General features: G+C 42.8%; 1 protein-coding gene across 7 annotated transcripts in view; it reads left to right on the plus strand.

Moving 5' to 3' along the window:
* Positions 1-13,244, plus strand: part of MEGF11 (multiple EGF like domains 11) — a 352,698-nt gene that overhangs the window by 295,836 nt on the left and 43,618 nt on the right. For all 7 annotated transcript variants that reach the window (XM_080982103.1, XM_080982104.1, XM_080982102.1 and 4 more), the window contains 2 exons: positions 1,054-1,188; positions 10,234-10,362. In XM_080982103.1, coding sequence (XP_080838229.1) covers positions 1,054-1,188; positions 10,234-10,362 — 264 coding nt within the window. The remainder of the gene's footprint in view (positions 1-1,053; positions 1,189-10,233; positions 10,363-13,244) is intronic.

The following is a 13,244-nucleotide window of genomic DNA, read 5'->3' on the forward strand; positions in this document are numbered from 1 at the left end:
TGTGAGTTCACGGCAATTCTCTCTCTGGCTGTAAAACTGCTCTCCAGACCCGCAAAAGAGGCCCTCAAAGAGTCAGGGAACCAAGGGGGGGTTTCTTCCTCTCTCTTTTTGCAAACTTTATATCCCCAGGGTTTAGAATGTGACAAGAGGAAATTGAAACTTTTCCAGAGAGAGGAGAGAAATAACAGGTTAGCTCTATCAGTCGGTGGTGCACAGGCCGGGAGGGCATCTGAGTGCCTTCATCTTATCCATGTAATCTGGCTGTATAGCCCAAGATGGTCTGCTTGGAGCTTGGCTTCCTTCCTCCATTATCGGCGGCCTCATTATGCCAGGAGTTGCACCTGCCCCCTAAGTATCCCTCGTTATCAGATCTGTCCCTGAACTGAACTTGCATATTTCAAGTTGCTGCTTCTCCCCACTAGGCCTGACAGGTATGGAGGGTCTTGTTGCTTTTGTTCCTTTCTTTGCTTCTGATAGTTCATTTGTGTCTTGAATATAGAGATGGAGGAGAAATTCGATTCTGTTTCCTGTTGTTGTTGTTGTTGTTAATTATTATTATTATTATTGGAGTTAGAATTTATATAAAGCCCTATACCCGCAGGTCTCAGGATGGTTGACAGAATAAAACCAGCATATAAAAACCACAAAATACATAATCAGAATAAAAACAACAACAACCTAATACCCACACACATTTTAAAAGGGCATAGGATTTAAATGCAAAGCCCCTCCTAATTTGTGCTTTCTGAAACAATACCCAAACTGAAACACAGCCATCCTTCGGAATCCAAATTTTGCATTGCAGTTCTCCAGCCAAATAATGGGTGCGAAAATATATAGGATTAGGAAGGTGTGCATTAAAAAGATAGATTCATGAAAACAACATATAAAAATGCATTCAGTTAAGAAAAAATGTAGTCGAGTGGTTAAACTGTATGGTGCTTTCTTCGTAAACTGCATGCATTGTTGCAAATAACTGTAGTAACGATGAGGACTAGTGTCTTGTTTCTGCCTTCTTTACAGTTGTAGTACAGCTTTTGTTATTTATTTTAGTTTGTCCACCTGGTTTCTACGGACATCAATGCAGCCAGCCGTGTCCCCAGTGCATTCACAGCACTGTCCCCTGTCATCACATTACAGGACATTGTGACTGCCTCCCAGGATTTTTTGGCCCACTCTGCAATCAAGGTATGAAGACTCTGGGTGGTTCTCGCTGGTTGTATTTATTTATGAGCAATTGATAGAAGCCAATGGAAAGGTTTCTGGGCAAAGCTCGCCTTTTTCTACTATTATTATTCTTGTAAGCCTTTGAGGTTCTAGATAGCTGCAGGGGAAAGAAAACCTGTTTTCCTTTGTAGGCAGAAATGCAAATAAGCACTTAGTCTCCCCTTTGTAAATAAGTTGTATGCTAACATGCTTAAGTAAGGCAATTCCTTAGTTTTGGACAGAAGTGCAAATAAAATGTGGCAGATGTTGCAAATGCAGCCGGCTACTCAAGGCTCACATCTCTTTACTGTCAGAACCTACAGCATCTCAGGCACACAGTGGCACTTGTAAGTTGTGCTGTTAATTAAATGTAAAAGGTACTTGTCAGTTAGTACAGACTGCACACACAGGCAAGTACATATTGCCGGCAGGAACTTTTAAAAATGAAATTCTGAAATCTTGTTTGAGTTGACCGATAGCTGAGAGATGAGCATTGTGAATGAGCTCTTGCTGTCCATACTGAAAGTCCCAGGTTTCACCCCACGCTAGGAAAGACCTCAGGGCTGGGGCTGGGGGTGGGGTGGGGCAGTCAACATTGGACAAGATGGACCAAGGGCCTTTCTCAGCAAAAAATTAACTTCATGTGGCCATATATTTAAGGGCTGGGGCCGTAGCTTACTGGTAGAACACCTGCATTTGCAATATCAGAATGTCCTAGGTTCAATCCCCAGCATGGAAAAGACTGAATGAATTTTATTATTTCGGTCACAGACAAGTTCCAGCCCACATAAAATATCAAGGTAGTCATAAAACACGATAGGGATACATTTGAATTTGCAATTAGGTGTAACAGGGACAATACAGATATAGAAACAATTTAAAAATATATAAATTAAAACTTAGTCACTAACATATAACCTAAAATTATCATTTAAAACCTTAATCATTATGATAGCACAGCTTATTCCCTAAGTTTTATGGCAATTGCACAGAATTTGGTTACCCTTAACGTGATCTCAGGATCCTTGTACTCTACCAGGGATTTTAGACATTGAAATTCGGATTCATTTGGAGATTTTTGCATAGCAGGGGTAATAAATACCGAGCGTATATCCCCGTAGAAACAGCAGCGTAACAAGGCATGAGAGACACTTTCTACCTCCATCAAGCCGCAGGGGCAGACTCGTTCCGCCCTCAGATCTGCCCTGCAATAAGGCAGATGGCAGCACATTGAATCTAGCGAGGGTAAATGGCCGTTTGTATTTAAGTATTTGTAATTTTGACAAATAATTTGCTGGGGTAAATCCTCTCCCATTATCTTTCATGGCAAAGACTGCTGCCTGAAACCCTGGAGAATGGCTGCCGGCCAGTGTGGACCAGCTCTGTTGGGCTACAAGTCCCACCATTGTTGTCGAACGCTTTGGAAGCCGAACAATTTGGAACCCAAACACTGACAACCCAGAAGTGAATGCTTCTGTTTTTGAACGCGCCTCAGAAGTTGAATGGCTTCTGAGACACATCTCTCCATTTTTCAATGTATTTTGCCAGCCAGCAATTGTGCCTCGGTTGTTGAATGTTTTGGAACTCAAACGGTCTTCCGGAACGGATTATGTTCGATAACCGAGGTTCCACTGTATATCGCAATTTTTAGCTGGTGCTATATTGCAGTGTTGAAAACCAGATATCGCCCAGCCCTAGTAAATGTATATTTCTTATTTGGGTGTCATCTTCAATGTTTCATTTTAATATTTCATAATGATTCCTTTGATGTTTTCAGTTAGGTTGCAAACCGCTGTGGGATTTGTTTATTAATTCTCAAAATGCAAAGTGGCATAGACAAATGGGAGACCAAGGCTACCCTGGACCACAGTTCCCATCAGCCCTCAGGCAGCATGCTGGCTGAAGGGAGTTGCAGCCTAAAACATCTAGAGGACACCAGGTTGGGGAAGGCCGTTGTGTAGATTTAACAGATAATATGCTGCATGGCATTTGCCTGTTCGGTCGTCATCTTTTGTTTCTTTGGGGGGGGGGGGTTTAAAGGAAAAAATAGAACTCACTCTTTTTTTAATGCCGTGCTTTTCCGTAAGGTACAAATTATAGGCAGTACTTAGGCAAAAATAATTAAGCATAGATTAAGTAGAAACATATGTTTTCTTTTCTCCTTGCCACTTTCACCACCAAGATGTAGAGCAATTAATATGAGAGCAAGCACATTACTTTCCCCTTTTCGGCGACTGTGTCTGTCTCAATGCAAAAACCCCAGCTTAGTTTTCACAGTCTGAAGCAGGCCTAATTATCTCATTAAGCAAAACCCTGTTTTCTTGATTTCAATCTGTTGAGCGTCCCTGCCTTCCCTTTGAAATGTTGATCCACCCAGCAGAATTGCCATAAAATATTCATGTTCTAATTAAAGGCAGTCGGTGTTGCAATTTGTCATAATGTTGCAAGCATATGATATGATATATATGCTTTTCTTTAATATAAAAAATGAGAAAGAAGAGAAGAAGGATGCATTTTAATAATTTATTTTAGGCTAACTCGGTGCAAATATTGCTGTTTTCAAAATGCAGCTATTATTGCAGGTGCTTTACTTTTTCGCTAAGTAGAAAGATTATTTAGAGCTAAGCAGAGAGGAAGAAAACTCCTCTCTGTGCTAGCAGCCCTAAAGAGAGAGCATTTGCAGAGGGTTTTCCTATGGCCCATACCTGTGTCTTGGGTCACATCTCCTCGATCCATTTTCTTGGGGAGGGAGAAAACAAGAGAGAAGGGAAAAGGACCCATCTAAATGGTGTATGTGAGTAAAGGGGGAAGGGAACAATACCTTGGATTGGAAGATGGGCCCTGCCTTATACTATGGGGTCAAATGGTTTCTGGGCTCTTGAAAAATTGATGGCCACAGGGTGGTCCAAAGGGATGTTGTGGTTCGCTAGCCATCTTCCAGCGGACTACCTAATTCCTGCTGCTGGCTGATAGGATTGTAGCAGGGATTTCACCTCCTCTTCTTTTATTTATTGATTTTAAAATATTTATTTCCTAGGGCAGCTCAGAATATGAAATATAAAACAAGTTATTGCAACAGTAGCAAAACAAAGTAAACAAGTAAAACTACATGAATCGGGGCTGCAAATTTTAATCGATTAACCGGTGAGATCAGTCAGCCTTAAAACGTTTTTAATCAACTGAATAGGCACCCCTGAGATACATGCGGAAATAATGTTTAGAAGCGCTAATAAAAACTGTCAGCGGCAAGCAACATCTTCAGTGGGTCTTTCTCCTTTTTCCCTCTTGGCCGTAGGGGGAATCCCTTTCCTACGATGATGCCTCACAACAACAAGAGCGCATCATCTTAGAAACAAAGGAAATGGGTTTTCTTGCTTTATAAATACGCTGTTTACCTGTATTTATGCGAGTATAGGGTTGCATCCATTGCTAGCCCCACTTAGAGTAGACCCATTCAAGTTAACAGGCATGACTAACTTCGATTGATTCCTTTCAGTCTACTATACTCTGAGTAGCACTTAGCTGGATGCAACCTTGCAGTGAAAGATTCATCAGCCAGAACGTATATGATTAATTGATCTACAGTGGTACCTTGGGTTACGAACTTAATTTGTTCTGGAGGTCCGTTCTTAACCAGAAACCGTTCTTAACCTGAGGTGCGCTTTTGCTAATGGGGCCTCCTGCTGCCGCCACCGCATGATTTCCATTCTCATTCTGGGGCAAAGTTCTCAACCCGAGGTTCTACTTCCAGGTTAGCAGGGTCTGTAACCCGAAGTGTTTGTAACCCGAGGTACCACTGTATTAGGATTTGCAGCACTGAAAAAAACCCCAGTCCTGAGTAAACATAAGGCTGGCCAGCAGTAACACCAGCAGCATCCAGAGCAGTATCTTGCAGGGTCCAAGCTAGCAGAGTTCACAAGAAGAGCCAGGTAAGAAACAAGAGCAGAGCAGTCAGTGGTCCCTTTTGGCACAGGCAGGAAGGAAATCCATTAACAGACAGGGCACAGGGCTATTCATAGACATTGTTCCAGCAGAGTTTTCCAGAGCAGTCAATATTGACCCCTGTGAATTGATGGGGCTGTGAATAAAGACCTAGGAGCCGGGGGGGGGGCATTGAAGAGGGCCTGGGGGGTGGAAAAGAAATTTGCAAGGTATAGTGCAAAAAGAATTAATGAGGAAATGCGAGTATCAAAAAAAAAGTGCATGGGCATGTAGAATGCACCTCCCTTACCAGGGAAGAACCTCTTTATTGAATAAGACGATTCCACAATACAGTAGGATTCTCAGATTGTGTTGCTTTACCACTACAATATTGTACAGTGGTACCTCGGGTTACAGACGCTTCAGGTTACAGACTCCGCTAACCGAATCCTGGGCCCAAAATTCTTAAGGGCCTGGTAAAGGTACCCCTGACCATTAGGTCCAGTCGCGGACCACTCTGGGGTTGCGCGCCCATCCTGCTCTATAGGCCGTGGGAGCCAGCGTTTGTCCTCAGACAGCTTCCAGGTCATGTGGCCAGCATGACTAAGGCGCTTCTGGTGAACCAGAGCAGCGCATGGAAATGCCGTTTACCTTCCCGCTGGAGCGGTACCTATTTATCTACTTGCACGTCGTCCTTTCAAACTGCTAGATGGGCAGGAGCTGGGACTGAACAACGGGAGCTCATCCCATCATGGGGATTCAAACTGCCGACCTTCCGATCAGCAAGCCCTAGGCTCTGTGGTTTAGACCACAGCACCACCCGCGTCCCACTAAGGGCCTTGTACACTAATACAGAAACCTTGAACCTGGCCCAGTAGTGTATAGGCAGCCAGTGCAGATTTTGAACACTGGAGTTGATTATATATTGATTTCTCTTGATAGAGGGCTTGCCCACACTTCCACTTCTCCCATGTCTAGAAAGCACATGTCTGAGCAGTTTTCTGCTTTTCCTGTGCTTTCTAGGCATGGGTCCGAGCAATTTTTTGTTTGCCCCACCACTTTCCCTGGGAAAACTTGCCCTTTAGCGCTGAATCAGTGCAAAGATCAATTGAGGTTTGTTCCAATTCAGCTATAAAGATTGAGATTTCCCAGCGGAAAGCAGCAGGAAGAGAGGAAGCCTGTATGCACCCTTAGTTCCATTTACATTCCTAAGAATTTGGGTTGTGGTCAATGACAACTTTATAAGCTCAACAAGGGGGGGGGGTCATTGAACCCTAATCTGGATTTATGCAATGGGAGGCCAAAGCCAAGCTAAGGATCCCCTACCATTAATAGGAATACAAGCAGCTTGGATTGATAACGAATTATAGCTGCCGGAAAACAGCTGATATCTCAGCAGGGGTTTAGAGTAGTCCCCCTTCAGAGCTCTAATAACTAATTAACATGGCAATTACATCCTTGTATTCCTAATACAGAAAGCATTATTACCCTTTTCTGTATTCAAAATGTCTCAGATCCATTTAACTATTGTTTGTGCGTAATGCATGCAGCTTCAGTGAAGATTTTAATAGGCTCTAAGAAGGGTAAACAACTCACTTTTGAAAATGGTTCTAGTGGGTTGTTTCCCCCCTTCATGGTTCAGAGAATCTTGGAAAATGAAGATATATAGTAAACATTTTGCAGGCAAATCTACCTCACAATACCATATATATCCCATTATATGATTGAGTTGATTTGTTTTCCAAATTGCTTAGCCTTTGACTTCATAGGTAATGAAATGTGCAACAGTGTTTTGTTCATCTGAGCCGACTTGCATCAGAACCAAACCAACCAAACTACCAGGTTCTGGACTAGCAGGTTCCCAATGCACTCTGGGTTGCTGTTTTTTTACCAGCCAGAAGGGCATTGCAGTTCATGTCAGTCTAATGACAGCATTTGCATGTCGTGGTCAACACTATTTATTATATTTATTTATCCCATGTATAAATCATCACCTATGAAACATCTCAAAGTGACTGATGATGATATGTCAGAACTATTCAAATCCAATGCAGATAACAGACTGGGTTTTTTTAAAAAAATCCACTTAGAAAGTTTGTTGAAGGAAAACTATAGGTCATGGTTTAGTGTGAACGCAGAAAATATCCGTGCTTTCCCAGCAGGAGCAACAAAGCCACATTCCCTATTTTAGTGTTACATCCAAACTGAGGACTGTGTCTGTTTTGCTCCAAACAGGGGAGAAATTCGACTCAGTTCACATTTAAAGCTGAATTTCTCAAATTTGCACTTTCTGAAAGGAGCCTGCGAATGGAAAAGCTTCCATCCTCCAGAATTTGCCTGTATTTGAATTTTGCTGGTATTTGGTTTACCATGATGTGCAAACTGGGCTATTGTCAAGTCAGCAGCAAGTCAGTTTGTTATCATAAAATGATGTGTGGATATTGAGTACAGATCCATATGAAACAGATCATCCATTCTCGGTTAACCCATCAAAAGCAGGTGTAGCCAGTTGTGCCTCTGTTTTTAAAAAGAAAGAAAGTTAATGTTTATTATTAAGAATAATCAACAAATGAATTGGGAATAGAAAGGAAGGAGATAAGAGAAGAAAGCTGTTTTGGCAGGAAGAAGTAAATGTAAAATGACCAGAGAGGACAGATGAAAGAAACTGGCACTTAAGGGGGTAGGGATGGGAATAAGGTCCATGCTAAGTATGAAAGGAGAAATGAGAGGAGATGGCTAACAAAAAATACTTTGAGAGGCTTGCGGAGATGGGAAGCGGGAAACGTCAGAGGAAAAATCTTCCTCACTTAGAGCCTCTGGGTCAACAAATTCAGCCTGAAATGGGGAGGCTGTGTCACAAAACTGCCAGAGCAAACACCTTGAGGAATGCTGACCTATGGAACTCTTTGCCAGAAGGAAACTGCTGTGAAGGGGGTGGGGGGAAACAGCCATTTCTGAATATGTATTGGATATTCATAGAAAGCGATGCCAATAAATGTCAGCTGACCATGCCAAACTCCGACTCTGTCAGTGCCACCCTTTTGTGACTGGGCGTGGGGTGGCCTTTTTAATTTTCAGCTGCCTTAAGTGGGCCCCGGCAGTAGAAAGATTGAGAAGCCCTGTCTGGGAGTATATGTGATTTCCCAGCAACCCAACTTCTGTGACTCTGTCGCAGTCCGATAAGGGCTGTATAACATCATCGCCTTCTTTTTATTTTATGTAAATTGGCTTTCTAAAACCAGGCTGTTGGGAACGTCCTCTTGATGGGATTATGTTTCTGCCAAGGATGCCTGTCACTGAATCCATTTTTTTTTTCCCCCTCGATAACAAAATTGTGTTATAATATTGCTGAGATCTGTTAGAACAATGGGCCTGTGCATGAGGGAAGACAGGTGGACAGATTGTTTCGGTGTTTCGTCCTTTCTCTCTAGTGTGAATATTTCTCCCTTCTCTTCCCGCCTGCTACGTTTTCTCTCATTTCAGTGAGAAAACTGTTCCGTTTAGCATTTAACTTCAAAGTCAACTTTATCTACTCTGGGAGGGAGATAAGTGTGTTTTGAGACTGTATGTGATTGTCTTCCGGCCTATTCTTACCATCCCTGTCATGGCGGGAGTTGGAACTGGCAGATGATTCCCAGCTCCAGATTTTAATCTCAGACTGAAGCGCTTTGGGAATAGATTGAGGTCATCTCCCGTGAATGTGAATCAGGAAGCATGAATTGTCAAAATGCTAAAGTAGGGAAATAATGCCAAAACAAAAACAAAATACCTCTACCTATTTGCAAGGATGTGAGTCCAGTTATGTTTGTGTGCCTTTCGTTGCACTGATGGACTGGGTGAGCTGGTTTTATCTGTTTAGTGAGCGTGGTTATAAGATGCCTGCTTTTGTCAGGGAGAGAATCCAGCAGCCAATAAGAACAATTTGACAATGCTTCCATTGTCATGCTAGAAAACAGGGACTACGTACTGGTTTTCCATCAGTATTCTGTAGTTATGTCGGAACCTAAGGATATAACTTGTCTGTATAGAAGAGTTTAATTCAATACCCTCAAGACCTGCTACGGTTACAGCGTTCCTTCACCAACCTGGGGCACGCTGTATGTTTTAGACTAGTCAAGGCTGCGATGGCTGGTGCTAATTGGAGTTGAATTCCAAAACATCTGCAGGGCACCAGATTGGCTTTAGAATAAAATTAAAGGGTTTTTTCCTCCCCTGTCTTATGGACTAAGCAGTGCTAGGTGAAAAACGTAATACTGATGCTCTCCCTCCCTCCCTCCCTCCCTCCCTCTCTCTCTGTGTTTCTGTGTGTGTGTTTACTTTTGAAATGACATGTGTCCTAATCAATGGATGGATTTACAGTGGTACCTCGGGTTACATACGCTTCAGGTTACATACGCTTCAGGTTAGAGACTCCGCTAACTCAGAAATATTACCTCGGGTTAAGAACTTTGCTTCAGGATGAGAACAGAAATCGTGCTCCAGCGTTGCGGCGGCAGCGGGAGGGCCCCTTAGCTAAAGTGGTGCTTCAGGTTAAGAACAGGTTCAGGTTAAGAACGGACCTCCGGAACGAATTAAGTACTTAACCCGAGGTACCACTGTATTTCATCCATCTGTAGATGGATGGATTTCTATGGATATATACTTATTGAAAGCCATGCATAGCAACCTGTGGCCACAGAGGGGAATAGGCATCCTTTTTGTCACCAGAAAACTCATTCAATGGGTCTCACTTTAGCATTGTGATTTGTGTTTCACGATGTGTTTCCAGAATCTCACCAACCACCTGGCCATGTGCCTCCTTGGCTTCAGCAGCTGAACCACATCTTTTACCTTCAGTGCATTCTCTCTACACATATCAACATACATACATACACACACGCACACACCACAGTCCAATGACCAATAATGAAGCTCAGTGAGACTCAAGACAAGGTTATCTTTGGGTCAGTGTGTCTGGCTGTTAACTACAACGTTGGTGGCATGAGTCCACCCTGGGATGGCTGTGGGCAGGATTCTTGCATTGCAGCGGGTTGGACTAGATGAGCCTTGGCATCCCTTCCAACTTTACAATCCTATGATTCTGTGTACATTTCTGTTTCTATACAGTGTGTCCAAGCGGAAGATATGGGAAGGATTGTGCCGAAGTGTGTGTGTGCACCAACAACGGGACATGTAACCCCCTGGATGGGTCTTGCCAGTGCTACCCTGGTTGGATAGGCAAAGACTGTTCCCAGAGTAAGGAGCAATTTCTTTTCCTGTCTTTCGTAGCAATAGGTCTGCCTTATTTTCATGTGAAAAACACATTTACTTGTCCTTCACCCTGATTTGCGGTATAGCCACCATGAGACGGAGCAGAACTAGAAAAGATCTATCTGCACAGTTTGCAATCCTGCGGGAGAAACCCCCTTTTCACAGTCTCACCTCCACAGATAGCAAAGAGGGTGGGGTCGTCCCAAGGGCTTGATCTGTGGCAGCACCCCATCTCTGAAATGCCCTCCTGGGGAAAACCAGATGACCCCCTTCCTTGAAGATTTGAATACATTTTTTTTTGTCATCCAGGCTTTTGGAACTGTCATTTTTTAAGGTATATTTAACATAGTTTTATCAGATTTTATGTTGAGCCATCCTAGGCACTCTTCAGGAAGGAAAGGTGAGATAATAAAATATTTGAATGGGGCAAAAAGGGGAAGGGGAAGAATCCAGAAGCATAAAGAGTCTCGTGTAATCAGTGTAATAAAAAAAAAAAACATTGTTGAAGAAAGGCAGATTGGAACAAATGAGCCTTCAAGAAGTGCATGTATTGAAGGGGCCTTTCATAGGTGTGAGAAGGGAGGTCCACAAATGTGGAGCCACCATCAAGAAGGCCCTATTCCTTGTGTTCACAAATCTAATGTACCATATTTGTGGGCAGTCTATATCTGATCTTATAAGTAGACCAGGTTTGTACAGACAAAGCTGAGTGTCCTTTAGATAAGCCAGCACCATTTAGGGCTAACACCAGTTCTCGGCTGTCACAGTGAAACCCTTTATCCTTGTCTCTTTGCATTTCTGTCATCGGTTTGGGAAAACATGGTTCATTCTGTGTAAAGTCTCAAATAGTAAAGGATGGCTCTTTGTCCAGTTAATAGCCATTAATCAAATCAAAATGAAACCTCCAGGATAGCCCAGGTAAGGAAGCAGCCCTAGTTCAGAATAGTAAATTGAACACTTATGCACAAACCTATCTACTAGGAACTCTGTCCCTGAACCAACCTTGCTACAAGGTTTTCTACTTAGTATTCTTGTTTGTTTGCATAGGTGAATTTGTACTGAACTGCAAAGCAAATGCACCCATTTGTATGGTTAGAGCAGGCTTTGCCAACCTGGAACCCTCCAGATGTTTTGATCTGGAGGGCACTGAGTTGGCAAAGGCTGTGCTAAAGGAAGGTCTGTTCATTCTTTTCAACACTTTCTTTTAGAAATCATTAAGTGATCAACAATTCTGTGTTGCAAGGTCCATATGGCTGAGAAAATTAGAGAGATGAGATATTCCTATTACACATAATTTAGTTGTTAAAATCAGTGCTTTCTGGAGGGACGTGTGGTGACTTCTCTGAAATTGCCTAGGTAGAAGATTGACATTTGAGGATCCAAAAACTGGCATTTCCCTAATGAATCCTTAATTGGAGGCGGATCATCTCTGGGAAGACCCAGCCTGTCGTTCAGAAATGTTACTTCATATTCACAGTGCAATGAAGGTATTAGACAGCACTTGCAGTAAAACATATTAAACCTCCAGTGATAAAGGAGGGATCGGATAAAAACAGACAGCTGTAATTTTGCTTTTATTGTGCTTCTTCCGCAGGCCAAATATTTCTGTCACTCAAAACAGAAATTAGGAAGCCTGTCAATTTCAAATATAGTTCATTATATTTAGAAAGTAATTGGGAAACTGCTGTTCACTTCTGCTTGACTTCAGGTGATGGGCGCACATTTTCTTTTTCTCTTTTTTCCCCTTAAAAAGTGATTGTGGCTACACATGACAAGTGCCTTCAGCAAAAGCCACAATTCTTGCTGGATTCCTTGCGTATTTACTTAAATTTCCAGAAGAGCGCAGCGGTGAACATTTCTCCTGCCTCTTTCCTTCCTTTCCTTTTTTGTAAACATCCTCCATTAATTAATGAGAAAAGAAATTCAATTCAAGAATAAGGATCAAAGGCGAAAGAATATCTGGTTTATTCTCATGGGTGGGGTGCAGGGTCTGTGATGTGCCTACCCGTAATTTTGCCGAGGGTGTTTGTGAACAGGGAAGTAAGGAAGCACCGTTCTCCATTCTGCTCTCTCACAAGCAGCGCTGTTTCCAGTCCAATGCAGTTCATCCTCTACCAGAAATGGCATTATTTGGGTCGCCATCCGCTATGGCGAAATTGCAAAACTTATTGTGTAATTTACATTGCCATTATGTCTTTCCACTCCATTCATTTCAGTGTAAAGGAAACCCAATGCGAATGGGGTGGGCTGAGGGAATGTAATCAGCTACCTATCATTTGCAGCCTGAAAGTAGAAGCAAGAGTGCATAGAGATTGTATGCACTGAATTGGTTTCTGTTTCAGACCTGGGGCAAATATGTGGGCATCGTCATTTTCTGCTTCCCTTTCAGCCGGACTTCTCTGTCATCCCTGTTTGTGAGGGCTGTTTCTTACATGGGACAACTGTCCTCACCAGTGTTGTGCACTCTGCAACCTTCTTGACTTCCCAGGCTCTAACTAAAGCCCAAGAAAGAAGCCATGAGGAGGAGAAGGTTATTAAACAGAGCTTGGACAGCCATCTCTCAGGGATTCTTTAGCTGTGATTCCTGCATTGCAGGGGGTTGGACTTGATGCCTCTTTTTGTCCCTTCCCACTACGATTGTATAATTCTATGAACTCGTCTCATGGGGGCTTTTCAATCAAGAAAGACAGGAGGTTGCAAAGAGAGTGGATAAACGTTTGGGGGGGTGTTGGAGAACACCATTCCCCTTGGCCTCCTCACGACAGTAATAATAATAATAATAATTTATGTATACCCCGCCCTTCCCGGTTCAGAAAACCGGGCTCAGGGCGGCTAACAACAAATTTAAAACACTTAATTGTAAAAGC

This window comes from Podarcis pityusensis (genome assembly GCF_964106645.2).
Source record: "Podarcis pityusensis genome assembly, chromosome: 14".
NCBI lineage: Eukaryota > Metazoa > Chordata > Lepidosauria > Squamata > Lacertidae > Podarcis > Podarcis pityusensis.